This window comes from Phalacrocorax carbo, chromosome 1 (genome assembly GCF_963921805.1).
Source record: "Phalacrocorax carbo chromosome 1, bPhaCar2.1, whole genome shotgun sequence".
In the NCBI taxonomy this organism is placed as follows: domain Eukaryota; kingdom Metazoa; phylum Chordata; class Aves; order Suliformes; family Phalacrocoracidae; genus Phalacrocorax; species Phalacrocorax carbo.
Window position 1 is genome coordinate 88,911,582 of NC_087513.1, and position 27,526 is coordinate 88,939,107.

At 46.7% G+C, this 27,526-nt stretch overlaps 1 protein-coding gene across 1 annotated transcript; it reads right to left on the reverse strand.

Moving 5' to 3' along the window:
* Positions 1 to 885: 885 nt before the first annotated feature.
* On the reverse strand, positions 886 to 27,270 carry ATP1A1 (ATPase Na+/K+ transporting subunit alpha 1). Its single transcript, XM_064465799.1, has 23 exons — positions 27,017 to 27,270; positions 20,314 to 20,424; positions 19,081 to 19,140; positions 17,863 to 18,066; positions 17,395 to 17,508; positions 16,673 to 16,807; positions 16,371 to 16,488; positions 15,151 to 15,419; positions 13,920 to 14,118; positions 12,356 to 12,465; positions 10,815 to 10,949; positions 10,073 to 10,265; positions 9,404 to 9,579; positions 8,723 to 8,859; positions 6,721 to 6,871; positions 6,002 to 6,170; positions 5,246 to 5,400; positions 4,741 to 4,864; positions 3,811 to 3,956; positions 3,554 to 3,684; positions 2,877 to 2,978; positions 1,665 to 1,756; positions 886 to 1,211 (listed from the first exon to the last, which is right to left on the reverse strand). The coding sequence occupies exons 1-23, from the start codon at positions 27,026 to 27,028 to the stop codon at positions 1,183 to 1,185; spliced, it is 3,072 nt and encodes a 1,023-aa protein (XP_064321869.1). The 5' UTR covers positions 27,029 to 27,270; the 3' UTR covers positions 886 to 1,182.
* Between the last annotated feature and the right edge of the window lie 256 nt (positions 27,271 to 27,526).

Consider the following 27,526-nt stretch of genomic DNA (forward strand, 5'->3'; position numbering starts at 1 on the left):
TAGGACTGAGGGCCTGAAGTATCTCCAGGTGGCTTTAGCACAACAGCACTTGGAGCATGAAGTTAGGACTTCATGGTGAGTATCCATGTGCAAAAGGCCAGCTCTCCCACTGAGTTCTCAGACGAAAGCCAAAAAAAAAAAAAAAAAAAAATAATTCACTAAACTGTAAATGAAAACATACAGAAATTGGCTAGATATTCAGAGGGAAGCAGCATGACCCACTTCAGCCCAGAGAGTCAATTTGGGAGCCCAGGCAACAGCAATGCTGTCCTCAGAAATGGAAGATGTAGGATCCTGTACCCATGATCAGCCTCTGCTCTCACTCCACGGCAAGCACGAGCCAGTAGCAGGATGGGGCAAGTACCATGCTGGAACAAGCGTGTGCATGCACAGAGGACGCTAGGAAACACCTTGGCAAAGCAGGCAGGAAAATCGGTGTCAGAATTCTGAGAACAAGGCTGCTTGGGGTTCAAGTGCCATTCAGTGGGAGCTTGTTCTCATTCCAAACCCAGCAAGCAAGTCACAGCCTCTTAAAACAGGCCAGAGCAGACATCCAGCCCCCAGCTCTTCTCTCTACTCAATGCTACATTTGCAGCAAGCAGCCAAGATGCATAGTTAAGGGCCAGTAAAGCTTCCTGAGCTTTAGGCTTTGAAATGCAAGTGTTTGCAAGCAGTTTGTCAGGTTAGGTGCTGACCTACAGTGGGATGCACCACAGCTTTTAAAAACTGCATATGCTGTTGTCTCTGGGTCAAGCAGCTCTGCCTCCCTGCTACAAAAACGGGAAGCCAGGGAGGCTGTCACTACCACACCCTAAGCAGGGAGGGGAGGCTGCCCCGAACCAGTTTTTGCCTTGAGAAAAACATCCACTAAGACCATGTGGGGCATCCTCTTATAATCCATCTTTATTTGTAAAAATCCACATAGAAAATCTTCAGTTGCCTTTAAAAAAAAAAAAAAGGCACATAAAACTAGTCAACTCATCCCCATGGACTGATGGTCAGACACTTCCCCCCACCCCAACCTCCCCCTTGCCATTCTCCTCCAGTCCATTTCTTCATATTTCCTTCAGTTGCAGCTCACTCTTGCCCAGGCACAGTTCTGCGCTTGCAAAGATGAAGCACGCACACAGGGGAGATGGAGAAGTGGCATGGGCTGTGCGTGGAATGTTTTAGAGGTGGTTTTTAGTAGTAGGTCTCTTTTTCCACCCAACCTAAAGGAAGAGGGAGAAAGCAGAGTTAGTCTTAAGGCAGACCAAGTATGAGGATACCAACAGCTGCTTTTAGGCTCTGAAAACTTGCACTATAGCACCTGAGCTAGCAAGTGTCCCATCACAATGGAAAAATCTTGCCAGATTGTTGATGTGCTGCAGCTTTCAGGCCCTTTTCCAGCTTCCTAGAACTACCCAAGCATCAATCAGTCTTTCCTATCTACTTCAGTGCACTGGTACCTTCATATTCTGTGGGAGAACGTAGGGAGAGGGACAGAGAAAGCCCTTAATTTGAACTAACTGCACTACTGTTGCTGAGGAAGGGAGAATACAGCAAAATACACCCCTGCAGAGCGCTTGGCACTGAGGGTCCCTGAGCACTGTCAGAGCTTCTACAGAGCTCAGCAGCATGAAGAGGTGGGGAAGGAAACACACAGATTAGCATCTTATTCTTACCACCAGGGTTGCGTCTGATAATGAGTTTTCTGACTTCATCATACAGGAATATGAGGAGGGAGTATGGGAAAGCGCAGAACCACCAGGTCGGCCTGTTTGGGAGAGAAGACAGTGAACACAGGCAGCGGAGATGCTCATTGCCTAGCAGAGCTCTGACCTGATAGCACAAAAGGGTGCAGGAAGGCTGGCATGTCCCAGCTTGCCAGTGCGCCAGCTCCCACAAGGCTGTGGTTCAGCTGAGAATACTCCAAGCCAAGAATTACAACCAAGTTTTCTGCTGCACTTTTGGATATTAATTCCAACACAACATATGTCATAGCACCTTTGTTGATCTCTGTACCAACACCTCTCCACCTATTAGTCTAGCACTATTTCCTCTAAGTACACATAACCTTTGTGCCCACAGCCTCGCTCGCTTGAACTGCATTGGTTTCCCTTACGGTTTACACATGCTAACATCCAGCTGCTGCAGACACTGGGCAGATGCCAGCTTTCTTGTTAGGAAATGCTCATGCTTCAGCACCAAACTCCAGACAACATTTCTGAATGGAATGCAAGATGTACCAGGATTATTTTTTTGTCATGAAAATTTCACGGCACTTAATCCAGAGGACTGTTTGAAGTTTGAGGCTAAACCCTACCATGAAGTGTTGCAATGCTGTTGGGCAACGCTGAAGATGTTGGCACCCTCCCAGCCATTAGGAAAGTTACTATGCACCAACTGGTCATCTCTACCTAGGCAGCATCTTTCAAAAGACTTTACTAACTTGTGCTATTTCTTTGGAAGGTAAAAAAGGCACAAGATGTTATCACCAGTTATTTAGTAAACAAGAGTCACCTGCCCTATGTTTTAGAGCATTCAGCTGGTTTTCTGTGGAGGTGCAGTCCCTTATCCATAAACACACCCCATGCAAGTAAGTACATGAGCACCTGCACTACAGCCCGGTGGTACAACTGAAGTCATGTTGCTAATTTTTAGTGGGGCACTGTACTGCAGGCTCCCCATAAGGATGCCCACAAGCAGTAAAGCAAAGCAAACCCTCAGTGTGCCACACTACAGCAAAGGATTACTTTTCCCCTCTAGCCTGACCTCTTCTGGGTTAAGACTAAGTTTCACACTCCACAAGCTCACAGCTACTTGTATCCATCCTCCCACCCAAGCACTATTGTTCTGTGGTAGTTTTTGTGCACAAAAACCACGATGCAACTTACTTGAGAGGGTACATCCTTAGAGCAACATCCATCCCAGGGCAGTAAGAGAGGAAGGCAGCCAGAGCAGTCTCCTCAAAGAGGCCAAATATTAAGATCTTGTTCCTAGTAGACACAGGAAAGCAGTCAGGGACAAAGTACTTTCACAGATGACATCATAAGAAACACCTAGTTCCCATATGGCAGTGAATGGAAACAGACATTCTGGTCTAGCCCAGAAGTCCATCAGGTGGGGACTACCAGGCCGTCCAAGCTGATGGCACCGTTGTCACAAGGGTCTTGTATGTCTCTAGACAGAGACATTCCAGTTTACAGCTAAGTCAATCAGCAACTGCTTTCATCAGATTCAGCCTGGAGTTCATGCCACCAGGTCTCTTGAGACATCAGCTGCTCTTGCTGCTGCTGCGCAAGGCTGGAGTATGTCACTGTCCTTTGAGGTGGGCTAGCTCCCACAGACAATGCCAGCAGAAGTCAGCATTTTGCTGTCTCAGCCTCATGACCACAGCAGGTACTACAAGAAAGAGAGGACCCAGACCCTCTTTTATTCACTACCAAGGCATCAAACTGTTCAAGACTTATGCCAAGATGCCCTGACACTACTGGGACAAAGAACTAAAATGCCGTGTACTGGAGAGCACACGGAGTCCAATTCTAAGTCCTCCATGGACAGCCTGACTTACTTCATCCCCTGCTGGAAGACAGAGTTTCTTCGGGTCTTACAAATGATCAAGTCTGCCCACTGCACAACCACAATGCTGACAAAGAAGGCTGTATGGCAAGTGAACTCCACTATCTTCCTCTGTTCGTAGGTCTAGGAAGCAGACAAAACAGAGAGCATTCGTTCAGACATGCTGCCTTTGCTCTCTGGTGCTCACACAGAGTTCAGCAGGCTTTAGTATTCTGGCTGGCATCCTCTAAGCTGTGCCTCAAAACTTACCCATTGCTGCCCATAGCTGTCTTCCACATCGTTAACCCATCGGTCATCCCACTGAACTCTGAGCCCCAGCAAGCCAGAAGGCCAGAACCCATTCTCTGCCATGATTACAAAATAGGTGAAGAAACCTCCAAGGGCCTGGATCATACCTAAATGGATAAAAAAGGATGATAAAACTGATGAAGCTGCTGTGCAGTGCAATTAAAACAGAAGGCAGTTTGCAGGAGACCCCAACCACCTAAAAAATTACTCCTTGTGGGGCTCAGTCTCCCAAGCAGCAGCTATAGAAATAGTTCACACTAACATCAAACTCAGCTGTAACCGTTTTGCTGAGCAGCTTCTGCTCCCAACTTTATACAGAGTTACTTCTGTTCTGCCCTGTGCTGTGATGGCATGGTACTCAAGGACACAAGATAAAACTCCCTTTGTATTCTCATTAAGCCTTGCCCACCCCCAACCCTTGCAAAACACAGTCATGAAGGTTCCCAAGGTCTGCTGCAATTAAGCATGAGCTCCTGTCCTGTGAACCGGGCATGTCTCGGTAGCTGCCTTTAATCAAGGCTCCTAATACTGTGTGTTTAGGGATATGCTGGAGAGAATCCTTTACTTTTAATTAAACTAACAATGGGATCTATGTTCTTGCTGAGCAAGTTTGAACCAGAGGAGAGCTGGTTGTCAGCCAGTTCCTTTACAGCGCTATGCAATTAAACAAAATTACTGTGAAAGCGATTCAATGGATCAAGCTGCACAAGCCACCGCTATGTGCCATGGGGGCAGAATCATGGCAAGTTCTTTAACGGCCTGAGGTTCTGGTTTATACATCCCAAACCTCAACCCTACCAAAATAAGCAGAACAGTCACTGACTCAGTATGGTGTATGACCCCCACTACCACTGAGTTAAAATCAGTGCCAGAGAAAACAGACCAGCTTACCAATCTGCCCATAGGCCATGCTGATCAGCCGTTCATTCACCAGCTTGTCTGTTTTTGGATTTCTGGGCTGCCTCTTCATGATGTCACTCTCTGCTTGCTCATATGCCAGGGAGATAGCAGGGACCTTTGGAGGTAGTAGGACCACTGTTAGAACTGTTTCTATTTTCTACTGTACATAGCCTTCCCTGCCCCATGTTTTCAGCCTGAGAAACAGCACTGCCCAAAAGCTGTAGCATTCGGGAAGGACCTTACCCCCTCCCCATCCCCAGTTTGTCTTTACATGGAACTGAAGGATCCTCAGACTTGAAGAGTCATGATACAAGGGAGCGTGGATTAAGGGAGTATCAGAATTATTTTAAATCAGAACACTGGAGAAAATTGTATTTAAGCACTTTCCTTCCACCTCTCTTTTCTTTAAGGTACCTAAGAACACCCACATTTCTTCTTGAGACAAAACCCCCCCAAAAACAAAAAAAAACCCCCAAACAAACAAAAAGACATTCACCATGTCAGTGCCCAAGTCAATACAGAGGATGGTGACTGTTCCCAGTGGAAGGGGTATGTTTGCAATGATGAAGATCAGGAACGGCGTGATTTCAGGAATGTTACTAGTCAAGGTGTAAGCAATAGACTTCTTCAGGTTATCAAAGATCAGACGCCCTGGGGCAAGGAAGAGAGAGAATAACATAACTCTTTGCTTATCAGCAGAAGGCAGCCAAGGAGCTCACAGGCAGCTTCAGTGGTAACACTGAAAGGCAGAGTGCCAGTGCAGCAGATTGAAGAGTTCTCTTGCATGTAAGGGTGAGACTGCATGCTCCATGCATCACCTGTACAGAGTAATGTTTTTGGTCAGAGCAATCAGGGTTCACTGCATACAGCAGTAGGATACTAAGCCCTGGCTTCTGAATATAAAGAACCTCTGGAAGTACCCTCTTTTCTGCTCCTGTTTGAGAGCTATTGCTCCATCAGGGAGGAAAATGTGTCCAACCGCTGGCAAAATGACTGTAGAGTCAGTGTTAGGCAAAAGCACAACTCAGCTGCTTCCTACTGTTACCCACCCCAAAGGGTCATGCTGGTCCCATGGAAAGGGAGAACACTTTGAAGGGAGGAGGAAAGTGCTGCCCTCCTTGAAAACACTTGTCGTGGAGACAAGCTCAAATAAAGGAAAGCCCACCAGACACCTCTATTTTAGAGGGAATCAGTAAGTAACATTGTTGAAGCATGCCGCTTCACCACCACTGTGCACAAGTTATAAACTCACCTTCTTCAACCCCAGTGACAATGGAGGCAAAGTTATCATCCAGTAGAATCATATCAGCTGCCTGCTTGGAGACATCTGAGCCAGCAATACCCATAGCAACACCAATGTCGGCCTTCTTCAGGGCTGGGGAATCATTCACACCATCACCTGTGACTGCTACAATGGCACCCTAGTCACAAAGAGGGATAGAAAGCCTGAAATCATCATGTAAGATGTTTTGGGCAGAAAAGCTTTCTCATATCTTTCAGATGAAGCATTAAAAAAACCCCAAATTCTTTTCACTTTGCTGTGAAGAGACCTCAGTTTATTCTTGTCCTCCCCTCACCCCTTTCCCTGTGCTGATCAGGCTTATCAGAGAATCATGCTGCTCTCTCCAAAGGAAACACTGGACAACATATGAACATGTTGAATGAATCCTCCTCTTCCAAGCACCTCCAGAGCATTTAGGAATTAAGTGTGTTAAGAAACATCCTAGGATCAGAAGAAAGCCTCCGTACAAACTGAAGATGTTTTCCTGCAAGACCCTTGTATTTATGTATTGTTGAACAGCCTGACATCAGCAGCTAAAGGCTGCTAACAGACAGATCTAGTCTGGCCCTTTACACGAAGGCACTAAGACGACGAAGCCCTGCCACTTCAGAGGGCAGCACTGGTTGGTAGTTTATATATATACTCTGGGGAACTCTCCAATATGAAATCCTTGGACTCCCTCTCTTTACCTGTCGCTGACAGCCTTCCACAATTATAAGCTTCTGCTGAGGAGATGTCCTGGCAAAGACAATTTCTGTATGATGAATCAGGATGTCATCCAGTTGCTCACTAGTCATGTCCTTCAAATCTGAGCCATGAACAACACAAGCTTTGGCATCCCTGCGATCAAAAGACAATATAATATTTTACTTCACAAGTTAAACTAAGTTTCTCATTAGTTGTATTTGCCCCATAAAGTTCTGGCTCTTCAGTGCTCTTGGGAAAGACCAACTCCTGCTGTGACTAAATACTAATCCAGGTAACCTCTGCACAGAAGGCTGATGCTCAAAGTTCAAAGGTATATGGGGAACACAAAGAAAAAGACAAGACAGCACCAAGCAACAAAGAGCCCCATGAGCAGACTAATTCTTTCCACAGCTTTTTAAAATGCATCAAGGCCAAGATTAGTTGGTTCCACAGCTCTTGGCCTCTCTGCAAGAGAGGAACTTCTGGCTCAGGCAGTTAGCTTCCAACATCACAAGAGATGCTGTGGTCTTTTGCAGGCAATCCTTTTTGCAACAGACTGATGATCTACACGTGACTCTCTACAGAGAAAGCTCATGCTATGCCAGTTCAGACTATTTTACACCCCCTTAGCAACAAAAGCATGCAGCATTATATTTAGACTGGTTTGGTACCCTGCATGCTACAGCAAAATACCACCTCTCTAACCCAGCATACCATCCCTTATAGGTCTAGGAGGCTATCCATGCAGCTCATGACACCACCCAGTTTAGACAGGGAAATTCCTTCCCCACCCTTATACCCAGCTGCTGACCTGCTCAGTCACACAGCCCAGCGATCCCCAGCCTGCATTGCTAGGTTGTGAAGTTACCCACCAAAAAAAAAAACCAAAAAAACAAACCAACAAAAAAACCCACATTAATCCGCAATACTTGTCTTCCCCAAGCAATTCATTCCACAGGGTGTCTCTATTCACAGTTCATAAGCTACATGGCTACCCTCCAGCCCAAACACAGGCTGGGTCAAGCTAAGTAATGCAGACAGCCGAGGCATTCTGCAAACAGCTCGCTTATGCCAAAGCACATTTTCTGAGGATGCCTCAGTTCTGCATTAAGCTGTGAAGGCAAACACTAACCCCTAAGAGGAAAGAGTTCCTTTTTCACACTTATTCTGCCTGTAGCTACTGTCTAGTGTCAAATCCCCTGCCCAGCCCAAGTTCTGCTCCCTTTGCCCTCCTACAATTAGACCCAGAAGAGAGTTTGAGAGCAAGAAGGACAAAACTGGGCTTTGAGTGATCAAGTTTAGAGAAAAGAGCTGAAATGGCACCTATGAACAGTGTAACAGTTTAAGAGTTTACTTTTGGTAGCACATTCAGTCTAGATTGTGACTAACAAACTAGGCGTTTTCTTTTTACCAGAGTTTTCCCATGAACCTGTAAGTTATCTTGCTAATAGACCTAGCCTCTATTCAAAGATCTGGAATCAGAGGAGTACAGTTTCAGGCTCTGCAGCTGCACTGCTCAAAACAGTCCCCAAACAGCCACCTCCCTCCCCTATGCCACTTTAGATACTTTTCCCTGCCTGCTGCATTGGGCTGGTATGTGGTGCTTCTGCAGTGACATGAACCAGGCACGGCAAATCCTCAGCTCAGGGGGAAAAAGTTCACCCCCAAAAGACTCCACCCAGCGAGCTGTTTCTCTCCCCCAGTGTGGGGACAGAGCACCAGGACAGGCAGGTACGGGGCAAAAAAAGGACAGAAGAAACTGCTTGAGTTTTCTATATAGGGCTTACTAACTACTTCCCATGCACAAGAGACATGCACATTCAAGACAGCCTTGAGCATTCCTCACATAACTCATGATACACATTGAAGAGCCACAACATGCTGAGCTAAGCAGATGCCAAGCTTTTCATGTCTAGGGAGAGATGATGAGAGATTATCCAAGACAAGGAGAGAGGCAAATGCTTAATTCTTTGAACAGTTCCAGCCTTCCCCACCAGTCAGTACCTAGGGTTGACCTGGCTGACAGGAATGTTGAGTCGAGCAGCAATATCTTCTACTGTTTCATTGCCCTCAGAGATGATGCCAACACCCTTGGCAATGGCTTTGGCTGTGATGGGATGGTCTCCAGTAACCATAATAACCTGAAACACAAACAGACTGCCATGAAAGCCTTGCCTGTACTGCAGAGCAACACTGCCCAAGAGGCAGGGTCTCCTGAGACTCAAAAGGCCACGCAGCTTTTGTTCTACTAGCGAGCCCTAGGAAAGAGGGCACCTGAGGTACAGGCAGTAACTTGTGTGCAAGGGATTGAGGTGAATAGAAAACAAAGAAAACTGTTAATCCTGAGTCAACAGATCGACCTCCATTTCCAGCCTGTGCTTTACTCTCATCTCAGTCAGTACTGTGGGACATGCAGAACACTTCTGAGCCAAATCACATGCTCTGGGACACCATGCCATCAGCACCTGCCAGCACCCTAGCAGTTTGGAGTCTAACTCATTTTTCAGTCCATTAATGTACAATCATTTGTATTTAACTCAGAAATGAAGCCTGAAGCAGTACTAGTTAAATCCCAATCAATACTTCTCTTCAGTCGCTCACATTACAGCAAACACACAGGGTAAGGGAAGCCCTTCATATCCACACATATAGTGCTAGGTGATTTTCAACCGAGGAATAAACTACCTTGATTCCAGCACTTCTGCACTTGCCAACAGCATCTGGCACAGCAGCACGAGGAGGGTCAATCATAGACATCAGTCCTACAAAGCAGAGTTTGTCTACAGGAAAGTTCATGTCGTCCGTATCAAACTGGAAGCCTTCAGGGAACTGATCATCAGGCAGAGCCAAGTGACAGAATCCTGTAATACATCAAACCTCCGTTTACTCTGTTCCTACACATCAGGAGGCAGAGAGCGCAAATGCTTATTACTTCTTCAAACAGATTTGCAAGAATAACACGGCAGCATCAGATGTTTAGCCAGTGCTATTGAGGCAGGAGTCATATTCTGATAACTAGTAGCTGTTGCTAGGTGCCCAGACACAGCTCGGTTCACATGCAGTGGAGCAAATCTAATACCATGTGGCCCCATGGAGACTGAAGGTCCCAAATGCTTTGCTTCATTTTGATCTAGGCAACCCAGCTGTTGGGGCAAGACGAGACCCTGCAGGCTGCCTTTCAGATTAAAGGCTAAAGGCAGGCCTGTTCCTATATGAATCGCTGGAGTGACCTTGACTCAGCACTATGGTTACACTGCAGGAAGAGAATACAATCCTCCACTTAATCTGTCAGGACTCTGCACAGGAGCACAACAGACAAATATTCAACTTATTATTAAGGCTGCTTTTCCTTACCTAACACTCTCTCCCCGAGGCCTCCCAACTCAAGGTAGGCATTCTGAAAAGCATCTTTCATTTCCTCATCCAGTGGTTGCTCTTTGCCATGAATAAGAATGGTGCTGCAGCGATCCAAGATCCTCTCTGGAGCTCCCTTCATCACCAGCAAGTAACGGGATTCTGATGGATTTGCATTTTTGTGGATAGACAGCTAGGGTGGAAGAAATGAAACCATTTTACAGACGTGTACTGTGAAGGTCACGAGTAACCATCATCACTCAGCATTTTGTGACTACAGTAGCTTGGGACAGTTTGCAATATTCTGCTCTAGTTTTCATTTGCTCAGACATTAGAGGTTCAAACTAAGGAATTCCTGTGTCTTTAACATTAAAATAGAACCGCAGATGTTGCAATGGCCTTTTTCTGTATCTAAGTTCCAACTGTTAAGGTTGTTTCCCAGCAGTTCATTCCTATTCCCAGATTTGAGTTCTTCCATTCTCTGTGCGCTGCTGCTGCACAGGTGAGAAACATGTCTGGTCTTTCTTCAGCGGCTGACAGCTTAATGTCAAGGCTGCTCTAGAAGCTCTTACACAGTGTAACTAAGTACGGTCCATTAACTTAAATTTATAGTCTTCAGCATCTACAAGTAAGTAATGGCTAGACAAGATTTTGTTGCCAAAAGGAGTTTTGAGGCACACTGCATGTAAATTTACATAAGTGCTTCACAGGGCAGCTTTCCCTCAAGAGGACACATGCTTACCTGGTACTTGTTGGTAGAGTTAAATGGTATTTCCACCACTTTGGGATACCTTTCTCTCATCTCCTTGACAGAACCACAGCATAATTCAATGCATTTCAGAAGGGCAGATTCGGAGGCATCTCCCGCAACTGCTCTCTGAGAAAAGAGACAACTATCAAAGCACACCTCCCAGGAGACTCACCACAGAAAATCAGATATTTAAAGAGATATGATTTCGTCTCAGCTCAGTCCCAACTTCTACGTAACATGATACGAGAGCAAAGAATAAATAATTCTATTATCTAGTACTGACAAATACTGCATTTCAGAATGCCAGGCCTCCCAGCCTGAGAGAGCAGCAGTCTTCTGGTGCCAAAGTCACAAAGCCCTTTTAAAGGGTGGAGAAAAATCAGATAACCACATACAGTCAGAGAGAGAGAGGCTGGAAGGGAAACTCTGAAAGGAGCTGCTCTAAGTTGCTTGCCATGAAGAACAGCAAATATAAGATGAAGACTGATGTCATGCATACAAAATCACTTGCATGTGCTCTCCCACCCCAACATACGATCAGCTTGTCAAGCTTCTGGTAGAGAAGATTTAACCTTTCCATGCCTCCTCCCCCATAAGGTTAGCACTGATAGAGATTGTAGATGGGGTTCTCAGCCCAAGATCTGTGTGTGCTCAATGTCCTGCTTATGTTCCCTTTGCTGCAATGTAAACCAAATATTTCTTGCACTTCTGGTATCTTTGTCCATGAGATTTTTTTTTTCATATTTATACTGCTTTTTGGTATCTAAAGACTTTTGAAAACTCCCCCCTCCCAAGTCTTCCTTAGATGGGAAGAACTCCAGCTCTTTATCTTAGGTGTAAAAAATATGACCTGAAGTTATAGGCAGAGGAGTGCTAGGGAAAAATAGTTTGTTCCATCATTGCTATTACCACAGCATCAGAACACCCTTGGAAGAAGTTTACTACACAACTTGACTAATATTTGGCAGATTATAAGCACTGTACAGTTCATTTCAGCCCTGGCTGGGTCACAGTTCAGAAGCAGGAATCTGAGCTGATGTTATGCCAGCCTATGCACCAGCACTGAACCAACAAAAGCTTGACATTTTAGTCAAGACTTGCCAGTGAGAACAGACTGGCCAAAGAGTGTGCTGTGATCAGTACTCCCCCAACTCTGGCATCTACTTCTCCCAGCTCCCAGAACTGGGTGTTTGTAGCTTTTAAGTGTACAAATGCCAGAGAAAGCGATTCTTGGACAGCCAGGCATTGGGAAATGCCTAGGAAAGCTTTCTGGTCTTTCCCAGCCCTGTCTGAAGTATCTGACCTCCTGAACAGACTGTAGATGCTAGTGGATGGCAGGGAGTCTGCTGTGGGAAACGTGCCTTCCCAGTCTCATCTCCTCCACCCATAGCACATCTCCTATAAGAGTGCTAGACTGCAACAAAGATTGAGTAGCAGATACTTCCACTTCGCAGGTTCTTGTGACCCACAAGACAATCTCACCACCATCATGGGGGGTGGGGAACAGGTCAAACTTTCCTTTAGGAACTTACCTTAAGAATTGGTACATTTTCCTGGTTGGCCTGAAACACAGCACGGTTGCAGAGACCTGCAACTCTGGACAAAGCACTCCAAGTAGCTGAGCTCTTGTCAAAGGAAGCACCTGAAAGCAGAGGAATCATGTCAAAAAGCACACCCCCACAAAAAAACAAAACAAAAAAAAACAAACAAGAAAATCACACAAGCCCAAAATCCCACAGGCTTTAGAGCAAGAAGCCTTTACCCTCAGAAGCCTTTACCTTAGAGCCTGTTAGCATACGACATCTTTCAATCCTCCTCCCTTCCTAGGTACTTGATAAGCAGCTGATTATTTTAAGACCCGAGCATGAAATAGCAACGGTGCAAGAGAACACCTCTGCTTTCAAGATTCTGGTAACGGCTGCACCTAGCACCAGTAGAGCCCATGCTGACAAAGCCAAGTTAAAATTCTTTAAGAGGGACTTGATTAAGGGATGCCAAGTTCCACCTCCATGTTGTCTCACTTTATCCATCACCCAGGAACTGGATGAAATAGTTCCCAAACAAGCAATGCTTAAATAAAGATACTGCTTTTCGCATGCTGGCTCTTAAGCTGGCTTCAAGGGAGATGAATTGAACAGACAGTTAACTGATAAGCTAATGTACTTTCCATGAAGTGAAATCTTTTAGGTTTATATCTACTACAGCCAAGCCAACCGTTGCTAGGCCAAAACCAAGCACTTCTAAATAACACTTTATTTATAGCTTGTTACTTTGCACTAGCATTAAGACCAAGAACAGTAAGGCAGATTTTTAAGTGGTTCAGAGAAGCACAATGTTTGAGTTGGTTGGGGGCAGGGTGCTCACTGGAAAAATTTTATGCTAATTATGTGTTGCAAGCACAATATTTCACAAGGTAGATGACAGCTAAGAAACTCCTGCATTTGGTTGTACTAAACATTTCTGGAAAGAGAAGTACCTCTCTCAATCACACAGCATGCTGAGATTTCAGATTCTTATCAGTATCTAGAAGAAACTTCCTGCTGAAGCCTTCACTCATCGCTACTGCTCTGTGAACACAACCAGGATGTTCTGGGAAAACCCCTGCTCGAGGGCAGCCATCTAGTTCAACATGGGAAGTTTCCATCTATGTCCAGTCTCAAGTAATTTCATATCAGGGTCAACACCCCTGCTGTCCACACTTTCAGCAGACTTACGATGGGACAATTTCATCAGATACATTTTGACAAAAATAATCACGTGCTTTGAAGTACAGAACAGCAAATATTTTTACATACAGGGCAAACATAAGGGGCTGAACATTCAAGAGGCTCAAATTCCAATGGAGTAATTCTGAGCAAAAGCAGCCTGTATACGGAGTTTAAGGATTAAACAGATTTGTGGTACAGTGCAGAGCTTTCTGTGTCACCTCAAGTCTTTTAATGCTCATTGTAGAATATATGTGAGAAGTCCTTACACTGTGAACTTCACTTGGACTAGAGAGCAAGAAACATGCATTCTTAGAAGTACAGGTGTACAGGAAGCTCTGGCAAAAGCTTTTTTTAATGAGATGTCTCAGGTGCAAAGAGATGGTCTTACCACTCTGGTTCTCTGTAGTATCAGCCTCGTGAATCTGATTGTCAAACCACATGTGTGCGACCGTCATGCGGTTCTGTGTCAGAGTGCCTGTTTTGTCAGAACAGATAGTGGATGTGGAGCCCAGGGTTTCCACAGCTTCCAGATTCTTCACCAAACAGTTCTTACGAGCCATACGCTTGGCTGTTAACGTCAGACATACCTGAAGACAAGGAAGATGACAGGTTAGGTGTGCTCGTGCATTAATACACTGCTACCCAACTCACTGTGGGCATGGAGAAACAAACAGTTTACATGCCCCGCAGCAATTCCCTAGCCCCATGCTCACCCTGCCAGTGCAAACTGAACAGCAACGTTTAGGTCCAGCTGCTACGTTTAAGTAACACATTTTCCTCAGCACAAAACCTCTGGAAAAGGATTCGCAAGGCTTTGGTTTCCTGCTTCTCAGTGCATTAGGATGGAAATAACATGCCCCAGACTAACCTTTTGCTAATCATAGGGACTCTAGAAATAGGCAGAGGCAGGCCACAGATGAGAAAGTCCAAAACAGCTCTGGTGATAGGGCTGCAACTTATTGGTGTATGAAGTGAGCGGCCCCAGCTAGCCTTTTTCTTGCCAGAGGCTCTTACCTGGTTCCACCTCCCAGCTGTTCATTCCCCAGCTCAGCTGCTGCTCTGCTTCCTAAGGCTGCATGCACACCTCTAGCCCTGTCCACTAACCTCCTCCATGCAGATGAGCACACCTAGATACTCTCACCACCTCTTCAGGAAACCAAAATTACAAGAATCTCTGCCAGATCCCAGACCAAAAGCTGGGACTAGAGTGAAACTTGCTAGATGCTCTGCCAGCCGTTCAGGGTTGGAAGGGCTGGTGTTCTTGTGGGTGTAGAACCCCTGAGTAGCTGTAACAGGAAGGCCCCTTCTTGCCACAGAAAAAGGCAAGTCCAGAACTCCTAGTCTTGCATGCTTCAATTCTATGATGCCAAGCCTCTATGCAGGTCTAGCTTAGGGACCCATCTTCATTAGATGAACAGCTGCAGAACTTAATATTGACTTGGGCAACTAGTCTGACTACACTGAATTTATAAAATCTAGCCCTACGCACTCACCACACAGAGTACCTTCCGTTACTGTAATGTTTACCCCTGTGAATGCACACTGAGCATGGAGCACTCCACTTCCTTAAGAACCATATATGCAACTCATTCAATTCCTTACCCCCCAACTTCACTCACCGTGACTGTTGCAAGCAGCCCCTCAGGGACATTGGCGACAATGATCCCAATGAGAAAGATCACAGCCTCAAGCCATGTGTACTCAAGAATGAGTGAAAGGATGAAGAAGGAGACACCCAGGAACACAGCCACTCCAGTGATGAGGTGGATAAAGTGCTCAATCTCCATGGCAATTGGAGTTTTCCCACCTTCCAGTCCAGAAGCCAGACTGGCAATGCGGCCCATCACAGTGCGATCCCCAGTGCTAATGACAATGCCACGGGCAGTGCCTAGAAGAGACAGGTTTTAGAGAACAAACCCTTCCCAAAGCACACTAAGCTGTCCTAGATAGTGCAGGCAGTCATTCCAGTACCCCAAAGTCTCCCACCACAGCTTTTTTCTATTACACTCTAGCAGCATGGGAAATAAATGGAGGTATGTGCTGCACAGGATTCCCATATGACTAGCCAAGCTGTATGCCCACTTCCTTCTACCCCAGGGAATCAAGTGCCAATTGCATAAGGAATTAGAGGAAGCCACCTTCAAGAAGTAGACAGTGTCCTCTTCCCTCCCTTAAAGGGAGGCCCATTTTCTCTCCCCAAAGCTCTAGAAAAAGATCAAGAATTTCCCTCAGTACTGCAGGGTTGGGTTTTTGGGGGCAGGGGGAAGAAAGAGCAGGGGGCAGTTTGCTGCTCAGAATCTGTCAGCAGAGGACACAAGAGTCAGGCAGAATTCTCCACCATCACTGAACCCTTTACAAACCCTGTGGGTATGGAAAAGATGCTCTGGGCTTTAGCACAAGAAGTACCTACCACCATACTCTGAGCAGCAAAAGGAAGCTCTGGCAGAGATGTTTGAAATTCCTGCTTTCTGCAGCAGCTGTATTATTTCTTATAGCTCTGCCTAACCTTCTTGGTTCACATTACATTAGCTGCACTTTAACACTACTGTATTAAGGCAGTCATGCTCAAAGACACACCATATAACTGCTCCCCTAGGAGGAGCAAGAAAAAAAAAAAATAAAAAAAAAAATCAGTTGTGCCGTGGAGTCTTCTTTACCCATTGTTCAGTACTGCAGCTGGAGTGGGCAGAGACTTTGCTGGGGACTTCCAGCCTGCTCGTGCGTGGTAGGAGTAGGCTACCAACTAATACACCAAACCTACACAGTGTATGCATTGCTTACCTATGCAGTTCAATCCCTAGCATTGTTAATACTTTAGGAAAGTAGGAGAGTCACATACCTTCCACACAGTTAGTGGAAAAGAAAGCAATGTTCCTGGTCTCCAGCGGGTTCTCATTGGAGAAGTCTGGAGACCTGGTCTGAGGCTCTGATTCACCAGTAAGTGAGGAGTTATCCACCTACATAGAAGGGAGTACTCTGTCATATACGAGCAGGCAGATGCCTTCAGCAATGAAAGCAGATAAAACGCTAGGCACTCCCCCCCTTCTCTTCTACTCCACCATCCATCCACAGCACAGGAGACATTGAAAACAGACATCATCCTTCATAGTGAAGTTTTCAGACAGCCTGTCACTTCTGTACCTTGCAACCATGTGCAGATATTATCCGAAGGTCAGCTGGAATTCTGTCTCCTCCTTTCACCTCCACTAGATCTCCAACTACAACACCTTCAGCATTTATGCTGATCTTCTCACCATTTCTGACTACAAGAGCTTGCTGAAAAACAGTAAAGAAACAACCTGTGTCAAAAGCAACTCTTAAGCAGTGTGAGAACCTGAATATCTTAATATAGTTGTGCTATGGTTCTACAAGGTTTCTACTTGTACCAAGATGTTATCTCCAATACACACGTTATTTAAGAAAAATAGCTATTTTTATTTTCTTGATATCAAAGTTACTTGTTGCCAAGGTGAGAGTAAGATGGTTAGGTATGATACAGACCCTGTCTGTGAAGGAATCTGAGTTTTAGTACTTACCATACCCGGTTACTGAACTCCCTAGACTACCAAGAAAGTGTCCTACAAATGTTAATAAGCTGGTGGGACTCACATGGTGCTAGGACCTGCCCTGTACTGTTAGCATAGTTACTTGGAAAATAAAGAGGAAGGAGTTTGATAGACCCCTCAACATTAAGAGCTAGTAACGCACACTAACAGCTTGGCACAAGATACATCTTGTCTGATGAAGGCCAATACATACCATTCACAACCAGGCCTTCTTCAGTTGAAGCCTATGTTTAAACAGTTAATAACATTGAGCAAGCTACAGCTTGGCAGATCTCAAGTAAATGAGGTATTCCATACCTGAGGCACCATGTTCTTGAAGGACTCCATGATCTTGGAACTTTTTGCTTCTTGGTAATAAGAGAAACAGCCAGTAATGATAACCACAGCTGCCAACACAACACCCAGGTACAGCTACAAGGAACAGAGAAAGTGAGTCAGAGGACAATCTGCCAGAAAGGTTTCCAGTTTTCCAGATAAATTGCTTGGTATTTAAGTGCCCCATTACAAAGCATGGAGGTACTTGCAGTGTCTGTACATTTTGTACACAAAGGCTGTCCACAAGCTAGTGTTGTTAACACAACACGAAGGAAGTCGGCTGTTCATTTCATTATGTGGAAACACTCCAAGATGTGTTAAGCTCACTCACCGAATATCCCATGCTTATGGGAAAAGCTTCTGGACTGAATGCTTAGAGGAAGTTAATCTGCTTTGAGCCAGACAGGCTGCTCAGCCTGCCTTTGAGGTAAACCAGACATTTTTACTTACATTATCATTGTTGGGCTCCTCCTCCATCACACTTTGTATGCCGTAAGCCAGAAAACATAGAATAGCACCAATCCACAACAGGAGCGAGAATCCTCCGAAGAGCTGCCGACAGAACTTGACCCATTCAGGAGTGGTGGGGGGGGGCGTGAGGGAATTTGGGCCATCACGAGCCAAAATCTCAGCTGCACGTGCAGAAGTCAAACCCTAGAAGAGAGATTCCTTTTATAGGCATTGTGGCAAGACTGACTGGGGCAAGGGGCTCTGAATTTGTTCATGTTCTGCTTGAGAAGGCAGGCAGAGCCCTGTCACAGCCACAAGGAGATGCCAACAGGTAACGCAGATATCCAGACCTGCCAGGGCTCTGCAACACAAATTCAGGATGTGAAAGCTGAATGCCAAAAGAGGAGCTATACAGGATGCTGGATGCTACTTGAGAAGCCTGCAGGCCATGGGGCTACTAACACTGAAGAAGGGCATGACAAGAAGGCTACAGCAGCAGACTTTGAGCTCTGAGGAACAGCGCAGTGCAATCCATCCTATCAAATTACAGAAATAGTGAAAGCTGGGGACTATAAAGATGACACTTTGGGGAGTGGCCTTCCAGGAAGCTCAGCTTTCAGAAGCCAAGGTCTTTGACAGAAATATGCAAATCTCTGTGCTGTTATAGAGTAGACCTGTCGCTATATGCAATCATGCAAAAAACACATTCAGCAAAACAAACAGGAGCAAAGGTGCAAAACCACTGTACTGCCTCTGCACTGGACATTGAGGTGAGCTAGGACATTTGCACACCTCTTACTATAAAAGGGTAAAATTTAAACTGCTACTAGCCATCATTAAGTCTCTGGGCATAGCTAGCTCACCAGACTACATCTGCAACATAAACACTTGCCTTTATTACAAGGTCCTCCGGAAAAAAAAAATAAATCCAGGAATCAACTTGACCTTGGAACAATTCAGAGGCAGATAACAGTGACTTTGTTAGAAACAAAGTCACTGAAGTACTGCAGCCAGGCTGTACAGTGGGAGGATGAAGAGAAGTATTTGTGAGCTCAACAATTCTCCCAAAGCCTGGGAAACTTAGCTGAAGCAGGGGAGATTAAACAAAGAAGGAAAAAAAACACAGACCACCCAGATCTCCCTTTGTGAAGTGCTTTGAGCTGAGACTGTTCCTTTTCAGATCATGGCAAGGATGGAGGGAAAACAAAGTCTACCTACCCGACTCAAGTCTGTTCCATATTTACGATGAAGTTCATCAAGGCTCAGCTTGTGGTCGTCCTGAAAGACAAGAAATGGTTGGAGGGAAAAAGCGATCACAGTCCCTGCAGGCTGATCAGCAAGAGCTTAGGAATTCTACCTCCCACCCCAGGTTTCCTATCTGTAACAGCCTGGTGAGATAGCAAGACTCTAGCTCATCATCTCTGTGAAGAGAATCTCAATCTCATTCTGCAACTCAGTGGTCTCATCTTTAGTGTTCTTGTGACTATTTGGGTACAACATGACAGAGTTTGTTTAAAAAGCTGTCTATATCTCAGTGTGTCTTTGCACTCCCATCAAGTTCTGTGAAGCCTCAGTGGGGATTTTTTTTTGGGGGGGGTGGGGGGGTGGGAGGGGCAGTGAGGAAGGAAGGGAAAGGAAAGGAGTTAGGAAGGAAGGTAGGAATGCACAGAAGATTAACCCCATAATTTCACACATTAAGTAATGCTGCCAGCTTAAGCAGTGTTTCTTCTCCCAGACAGGGGAGGGAGCAGATGCTTTAAGTTAGCACTGCTACTGAACACAATATCTCATTTTGGAGCAAGCTTTAATATCCCCTGTCCCTAATGGGGGGGTCAAAACCATAAGAACCCAGACTCGAATCCACAGCACAGGAACAAAAACCTGCATCAGCATCAAGGAGAGCAGATCTAAGCTGGATGGTGTGCATCGACAGATGCATAGCATTGTCCAGCATTCACAGACTGGGATGGGAGACACTCCCCACAGCCTCAAACATGATTAGAAGGAATAATAATACCAAGGTCAGTCTGAGCAGAGACTACCAGTAAATGGAGCTGTACAGACTCGACTCCTCAGCTGGAATGAAAACAGCAGTCTCACTCACATGACAGCACAATAAGGCCTGCGATGCTGCTATCCAGACAGTGCTTGCCTGGGTGAGGAAACACAGCTGCACTGTACTACCGATAACACAGGCAAGCAGAGACTTGGGGTGTGTCAAATGCCTTTTGAGAAGTGATGTTTTCAGGGCTACTGCATGATCATCTTTATGCTGAAACACTTGCAGCACATCTGGCTTGGATACTGAGGGGACCAGAAGGGAGATCAGTGCCTTCAGTCACACCATGCTGTCAGCACACCAGCTCTTTTCTCTTTTAGTCACAGGAAGCACAGGGCATTGGGGACAGTGAATATTCTTAAAGCTGCTCTTTCCAAGCCCTACACTTTTACCATTGAGACTTCCTTTTTAAGTTCATCCATGTCCCTCTCCTTCTTCCCCTTTTTCTTCTTCTTTGTGCCATGCTCTGATGTAGCAGTAGGCTCATACTTGTCTCTTCCAACCTGCAAGAGAAGACACAGTACCATAAGTAACACCTTAGAGTCAACTTCTAGAGCAGCAGACATGAACTACACACATGAGACTGCCATGCAGACAAAATTATTATGGTTTATTGAAGTTATACCACTTCAATAAATGAAAAGAAAATGAGCTAGTGAGCAGACAAGTCTGCTCAACAGCATCCCGAATACACAGATTACAGCCAGACATTGTGCAAGTCTAGCTAGGAAGATAGCAAGCTACATGCTATTCAGTCAGTCTTGATGTGTGAGCCCCAGCTCAAGCTGAAAAGTGATGAAGAGCAGAAGAAACCAATTCCTGAGTGCCTACGTATGTTCCCTTCAAGGCATTAACTCCTCCTCCCCCCTCTCGGTCTTCCACATCCTCTGGCAAGGAGCAGCCTATCAACTGAATATAAACAAGAGGTGGTATCTCTGACTGGTTGAAGCCGGGGGATAACCTCCAACACTTTCATTCTCAGTTTGGCACTCTAGCTGGCTGGTTATGCAACAGAAATCTGCTTTCAATTTATGGCAGTTTAACCAGTGAGAATGATATACAAAGCAGTAGTACATTTTTGCAGATATGATCTGTGCTCAGTCCTGCCTATGCTTCACAGAGCAGATGATTTGCTTAAAGCCTCTTTATTCAGATGGATTTTCATTCACTTTCGTTATGGTTAACTCTACATGAAATCGTGCAGAGATTTAGATCTTGTCCTGATGGGGTAAACAAGCATGTAAGGGCAAAGAAATCATGACATAGCACATATAAGATCACTTGAAAGCCAAAAAAAAAAAAAAAAAAGAATATAAGAGTTACAGGCAGAAATAATCCTGAACTGCAAGTTTGGACACCCTGTAAGGTACCAAAACCAGGCACCAGTACAGCCTTGCAGTGCAGTCCCTCCTTAAGTACTCCATACTGTTTCCAGAATCTCACAAGCCTCCAACAGCAGCTTTTCCCTCCCTTCTCTTCTGCGTAGGGCCTATTACAACACTGCCAAGTTTTGTGCTATGACATTTTCACCCAGTAAGATCCCCAAGAAGTTGTTTTGAGATGAAACAGCAGTTAGTGGCACCAGAGTCAAACCATTAGCAAGATTAAGAAAAGGTTTCAAATGCATCACCTTGCTTGATCTTTGCATGAGCACCACAAATCACAAACTGGATTCCTGAGAGTAATCTGGACACAGAAACTATTGTTAGGACCCAAGAACTGTCCTGCTGAATGGCAAGCACAGGAAGTTTTAATTATTTAGACCATGAGAAGTAGAAACCAAAACCAAAAGTGAAATTACATGAAAGAAGGGAAACAAAATATGACTTTTCTAAAAGAACCCATTGCTCACAAGGACTTTTATTGTTCTGAGAAAGCTCTGTGCACACCACTCTGCAGCCATAGTCATACATTTCTCATGCACAGAAGCCCCTCTCTTGCTCTGTTCAGTCAAGGCAGGCTTTGCATCCCCCATATCCTTGCACAACAGAGCTCTGCAGTAGAAACAGTTTTTAATAAGTGGAGGAAAGCAGAGCTGTTTGCCTCTTCCAGAAAAAGGACACGGAACTACAGACTATCAGCATTCCTGACATTTTTTTCCCTGCACCTAAACTCCCATTTCACTTTAAAAAAAGTGAAAGCCACAGAACTTAAACCAGCACAGTCCTCACATTCCAGAATCACAAGAATTTGCCGTGGGGCAATTCAGAAGAAGTCACCGTGAAGCATCTCTCTCTCTCCCCCAATCCCCCTTCTGTATCTGAAGGAAACAACTTTGATTTCTCCTAGAGCTTTAGCAGACAAGTCCAAACACCATCCTACACAAAACACATGCTTTTCGATTACTGCTCAAGATGAAAAACAGTTTCTAACACAAGTGAAGGAGCTGGTGCCTTGACTAGCAGTCCATCACCTTCAGCTTCACTCCTTCCCACCAGAAAAGCTTGGCAAGCTCTTGCAGGTGATCTAAAAGCCTCCTGGTACTTTGAAACTTCTGAGAGAAGTACAGTTACTTAGTGAGAAGTACGGTTACTTAGCTTACCAGAGGCAGCAGTGGTGAACAGCCCAAGAATATAAGACCGCTCAGCTCTTTCAGCTCCAGAGACAAAGGCTCACTGCCCTTGTTCAAGCATGATTTGCTTAAAAAAACCCAAAAAACTGAACAAAAAACCCAGCAATCAGTTGCAGTCAGGACAAAAAGCATCCAGAGTTACTAATTTCTTTAAGCACCCAAGAATTTGGGTGTTAACAGTCCATCTCACCAAGGAGCTCAGTGTTCCTCAGTTTAAAAAAAAAACCAAACAACACAAAAACCAAACAACCCACCATAAAGCACAAAGTCATCTCTTCTGTTGCTTTAGTACTGCATCCCACCCTTACAGAAAAGGTATGTCAGTAGCATCAGTTTCAGCTCTTGCTATAGGATCATTTCATACAGAGTTTGAACTTCCTGCTCTATCATTCAAATCTGAACTTGACACATAGACCAGAGTCAAAGTCCTGCCCCAGTTCTCTGCCTTCAGGGCCATTGCCTCTCTTCTGTTCAAAGGCTTGTGTTGGCTGGGCTGCAAGGGGACAAGGGGTTCATCCCACCCCTCAGTGCTGTAGGATTTCCCTGCTTTCCCCTCCTTTTCCTGCTGTACAATGAGAGGGCAGCTTACGGTACTCCAGATCCACATCTTATCGAGAAGTAATCACAAGGCCTGAACACAAAGGAAGGTCTGTCTCATCAGAAATGTCACCCCTGTTACTGGACTTGACATAAGAACTCTGACTCATCAAAACTGCCACACAAAAAACCCAGCTTTTTTTCTTTTCCTCCATGCAAGATCCACCCCATTGGCTTAAGGACAACATTTGTACACACCAGTATCACAAGTTTTATACAGCGCCCAGAAAATCCTATTGTCTTTCAGATACAACTTACACTTTTCCGCTCTGGACTAATTGAGCCATTCATGGCTGATGTTCCCAACACAAACCATGACTGACCAGGAAACAGGACGGGTGCAAGTCAGCAAACAAGCTCAGAAGTACCCTATTCTAATATCACCTAATCCAAGAAGAAATGTCTAGTAAGAGCCAAAATAAATTACAGTCTCTGGAGGCCTGGTCTGTTCTAATACTTATGTCATTATAATCAACTGTGCAGAGAAAACAGAAAAGTTACTGTCCTGCTGCCTCATGAGACAGTCTTCAGTAAATATATTAACCAGATGAGTCATGATACAGGCTATGCCTATTGGCCTGGAAGCACCACTCCATGACCCTACATAAATTTAGCAAGGGATATGAATGCCTTCTCTGGATCCTTCTAACTCCCTCCCAAGACCTGTGTTCAATCTCCCATCTTTAATCAAAAGTCTAATCAGCTGCACTGATTGATCAGACTCTCAGCATCCTCAAAGCAGTTTACTCAACAGCTAGCAATTCCTCATTGTGAGGAGAGTGCTGCTTCCCAAATTATGGCAGGACAAGCTCTCCTCACATGACATGGGACCTAAACCTCGCATCCAGGTAAAAAACAGGACCACCCATGCACCTTAAGTCTTCTCTGGATATTAGGACAAACATCTCTGCTTCTCATGGAGCTGCTTGAAGACCCAAGAGCAGAGCTAGCTTTCCAAATGCCACCACTGCACAGCTGAGCAACCCTTCCTGGTTTTTTTGGTGCTGTGCCTATTACAGAGGGTCATCTCCCACATTTCTTTGCCCAGACCATTAGTGCCATCTTTACCATCAATCCAGAAGTCTCTAGTAGGTGTCAAGCACATGAAGATAAGTGGACTGGACACAGTTCTCCCCTAAAGGAGCTGGTGACTTCAGCTATCCCTTGAAAAGGCCTGGGTAAAGCACGACCTTCTGCTGTTTTCAGCAGGTCAGGACCTTACTGGGTTGTTCAACTGCGATCTGCAGGTACAGACCACTTGCCAGAGACCCTTCATCCTGTTACACCACCTTTGCAGAAGCGTGCGCTGACTAGGCCTAGGGTTTTCTTTGGCAAAAGGAGTATCCTCTTGCCATAGTAATAAAAAAGTGAGAATGAAAAAGATGGGGAAGGGGGGAGAGTACTATATTAAGATTTTTTAATTGTGCCAGATGACTGCTTTGATTTGCATAATTCCCCCTCAGTTAGTCCATTATACAATAAACCTTCCTAGTTTCTGACAGGAAGTAACCCTGCACTGGTGTTCAGGCATTAGCACTGACCTCCAGAAGTGACTTAAAGCATGCACTTATGACTGCGTGCTACACGTGTGCAGCAAGGGAGACAGAGTGAAGCATACCGCTGTCTGCAGACAGATTCCAGGCACTCTGAACAGAAATGAAATCCCATCCACTTTCTTCCACTACGCACACCCCCTTGGATAATCTGCTTTTTGGGCTGAACGACATACCCAGGCAGCTTGCGGCCCTCCCCTTGTCCCATTACCATTTAAAGTAAAACAGATGCTCCGCTCGGCTTCTCCTCACAGCCACAAAGCCAAGGAACTTGTTCTCTCACACTCTTACTGTCTCTTCCATCCCGTGCTCTTATGGGAAAGAGGTTTCCTGTTTGGGCACCCTAACGCAGGGCGGGCACGTGCTGTTCAGTGTTGCAACCACGCACTGCCTTTTTCATGGCCTTGCTCTCTCACATGCCCATTTTCCAGGGGGTCCCCAATTACCACATGCGTTTTCACTGCTAAACGAACAAGTCTTGTGACTTGCTACCAGAAAGCCTAAGGCAGCTGTACGCTGTTGCATTATCCCTCATGTCAGCTCTTCAGTTTCAGGCCAATTGGTTTATTATCCATGCAATGCATGACATCTGAAATGGAGGCAAGGCAGCTAACAGCCTTCTATATTAGAAAGTGTCTGCACCTCCCATTAGTCTAGCGAAGGCAGCCTAAGCCCCCAAAGCCTTTTGCACTGCAGTCATACATACACACACTACTCTAAGGCTTCTTTGATGATTCAAAGCATCCAGAAGACCTGCAACACCACCAAACCTCCCCCACAATGTTTTATCTCTTAGATGACCTCATGTTATGCAGGCTCCCTGTTGCCCACTGGACTAAAAAAACCATCATGCTGGGCTGCCAAGCTTCAAAAGGGCTTCAGTGAGGGAAAAACCCACAAAAACATTTCCCAAAACCCACCCCATGCACTCCTCAATCCCCTTTTCTGAGTAACTGTCCGTTCAGCCAAGTTCTTGCAGCTCACCTACCACTCATGCAGTTATGTCAACATCGCTGCCGTTGTACCGCACGGATGAGGACAATGCAAAGTCAAGTCAATGTTTGAACAGTGCTTAGGAAGCACAGAACACCTGGCAGCAGGGACAACACTACCACCTCTGCTTCTCAAGGCCCCGCGTCATCATGCTCTCCTTGAGAAGCTGGGGAGTTGGGAATTTTCCAGGAATGAGCCTAAACCAAAAGTAAATAAAAGCCTACACACCCCCAACCATACAAGATACACAGGGAAGTATCTGAAGGGAAAAAAGCCAAACACCCAAACAACATAAAATCCAGATACTGGTCTTTAGTTTTCCAACTTAAAATCAAATCAGGGCAGCCCAAGAGGGGTTGGGATCAAACACAGAGGCGTTTGATCACAACATCCAACTTCAAGAAGTCTTCACTCCTGTTTTCAAGACCTTTCACATACACTTTAGTTAAAGGATACGATCCAAATTACGGACGTCTCCTCCTTGTGGGATGTAAGGTAGGAACAATGCTGGTAGAGGGCAGAAAGGACTGCAGGGCCTTCTGAGAGGTTTTTCTGAGCCCATTGAACAGGATAGACACGATACAGTGAGAGGCCATCACCTCCCTCCTGCCACCAACTCCCATCACACCCTCACAGCTACCAATAGGCAAATTAGCCCTAATAAGACCTAATAATCCTGACAACTCCCCTCCCCCCCGGGGGCCCTCGTGTCTCAACAAGTCTAAAGTACTGCCAGGAGGAGACGGGAGCAGCCACGCTCCGCGGCTCAGCTCCAAAAGGCCATCAGATAACACCCGCCCCGGGGGCTGCGGGCCCCACACGCCCGGCGGCGGGAGGCCCCTTTGCGGGGGGGACTCGGTATCAAGGGATAGGCAAGCAGGGTTTGGGCCGCCCCCCTCGGACCCCCCCCTCACGGCCGCCTTCCCGCCCAGGCTCACCGGCACAGGGTGCCCCCCCGCGCCCCGCGGCCATGTCTGCGGCTGGGCCCGCGGGGAGAGGCCGCCGGCGCCTCGCCCCGGCCTGCGTCGCTCCCCTCCCCGCCCCAGCCCGTTACTTCCTCTCCCGGCCGCCGCCAAGGCACGTTGCTCGGGGACAGGCGGCACCGGCGCCGCCCTCTAACGGCCGTTACCGCCTGCCCCGGCCCCGCTGCCCTCACACACGACGTGGCCGCTGTGTGTCTCCCGTCCGTCCGTCCCCGTCTCCCCCCCCCCACAAGCCCGGCACAGACAAAGCGGAGTCCCGCCCGCCCCAGCCAGAGAAGAAACGGGGACCGTCCACGGTCCCGCTCCTTGAATTTCCCACTCCCGGCCGCACGCCCACGCCCCGGCCACGCGCTCCGCCCCAGCCCGCCCGCCCGTGCAGCGGGGCCCCGCCGCTCACCCCCTTGCCCATGGTGCCGGGCGGCTGCGGGTCGGGTCAGGCGGCTGGGGGCGAGGAGCGGGGCTCAACGGCGCCACGTGTCCCGGGCCGGCGGCAGGTGCGGAACAATAGCAGCGCCCCGGCCGCCGTTCGCCTTCCTCTTCCTCCTCCTCGGCGGCTCTTCTTCGCCTCGCCCCGCTCTGCCCCCGCCCGGCTCCCTCCTCTCTGTGGCCGCAGCCGACCGCAGCTCCAAGAGCCGCCGGCTTCCCGCTGCATAAAGAGTCCTCGCCACACCGCCCCGCCCCGGCCCGGCCCGCCCCTCCGAGACTGTGGCCAAGGAGGGGGGACGGGACGGGGTGGAATGGGATGGGGCTGCGCTGTGGGCGGGAGCGGTGCCTGCGGGCCCGGCCGTGGGTGCACCTCGGGGTTCACCTCGGCTCCACGAGCCGCGCCGCGCCTCGGCGGCGTGGGGAGAGGCGGGTCGGGGCGCTACGACTCCTTCCGCCCCGGGCCGTGCCCCAGCGCCGCCGC

Excerpts from the sequence above, each read along its gene's own strand:
- ATP1A1 (XM_064465799.1), bottom strand. Across the intron at positions 17,509-17,862 it reads AGGAGCCCAACAATGATAAT|CTGTACCTGGGTGTTGTGTT; the intron begins GTAAGTAAAAAT and ends TGTTCCTTGTAG. Across the intron at positions 4,865-5,245 it reads TTGACTTGGGCACTGACATG|GTCCCTGCTATCTCCCTGGC; the intron begins GTGAATGTCTTT and ends CTACCTCCAAAG.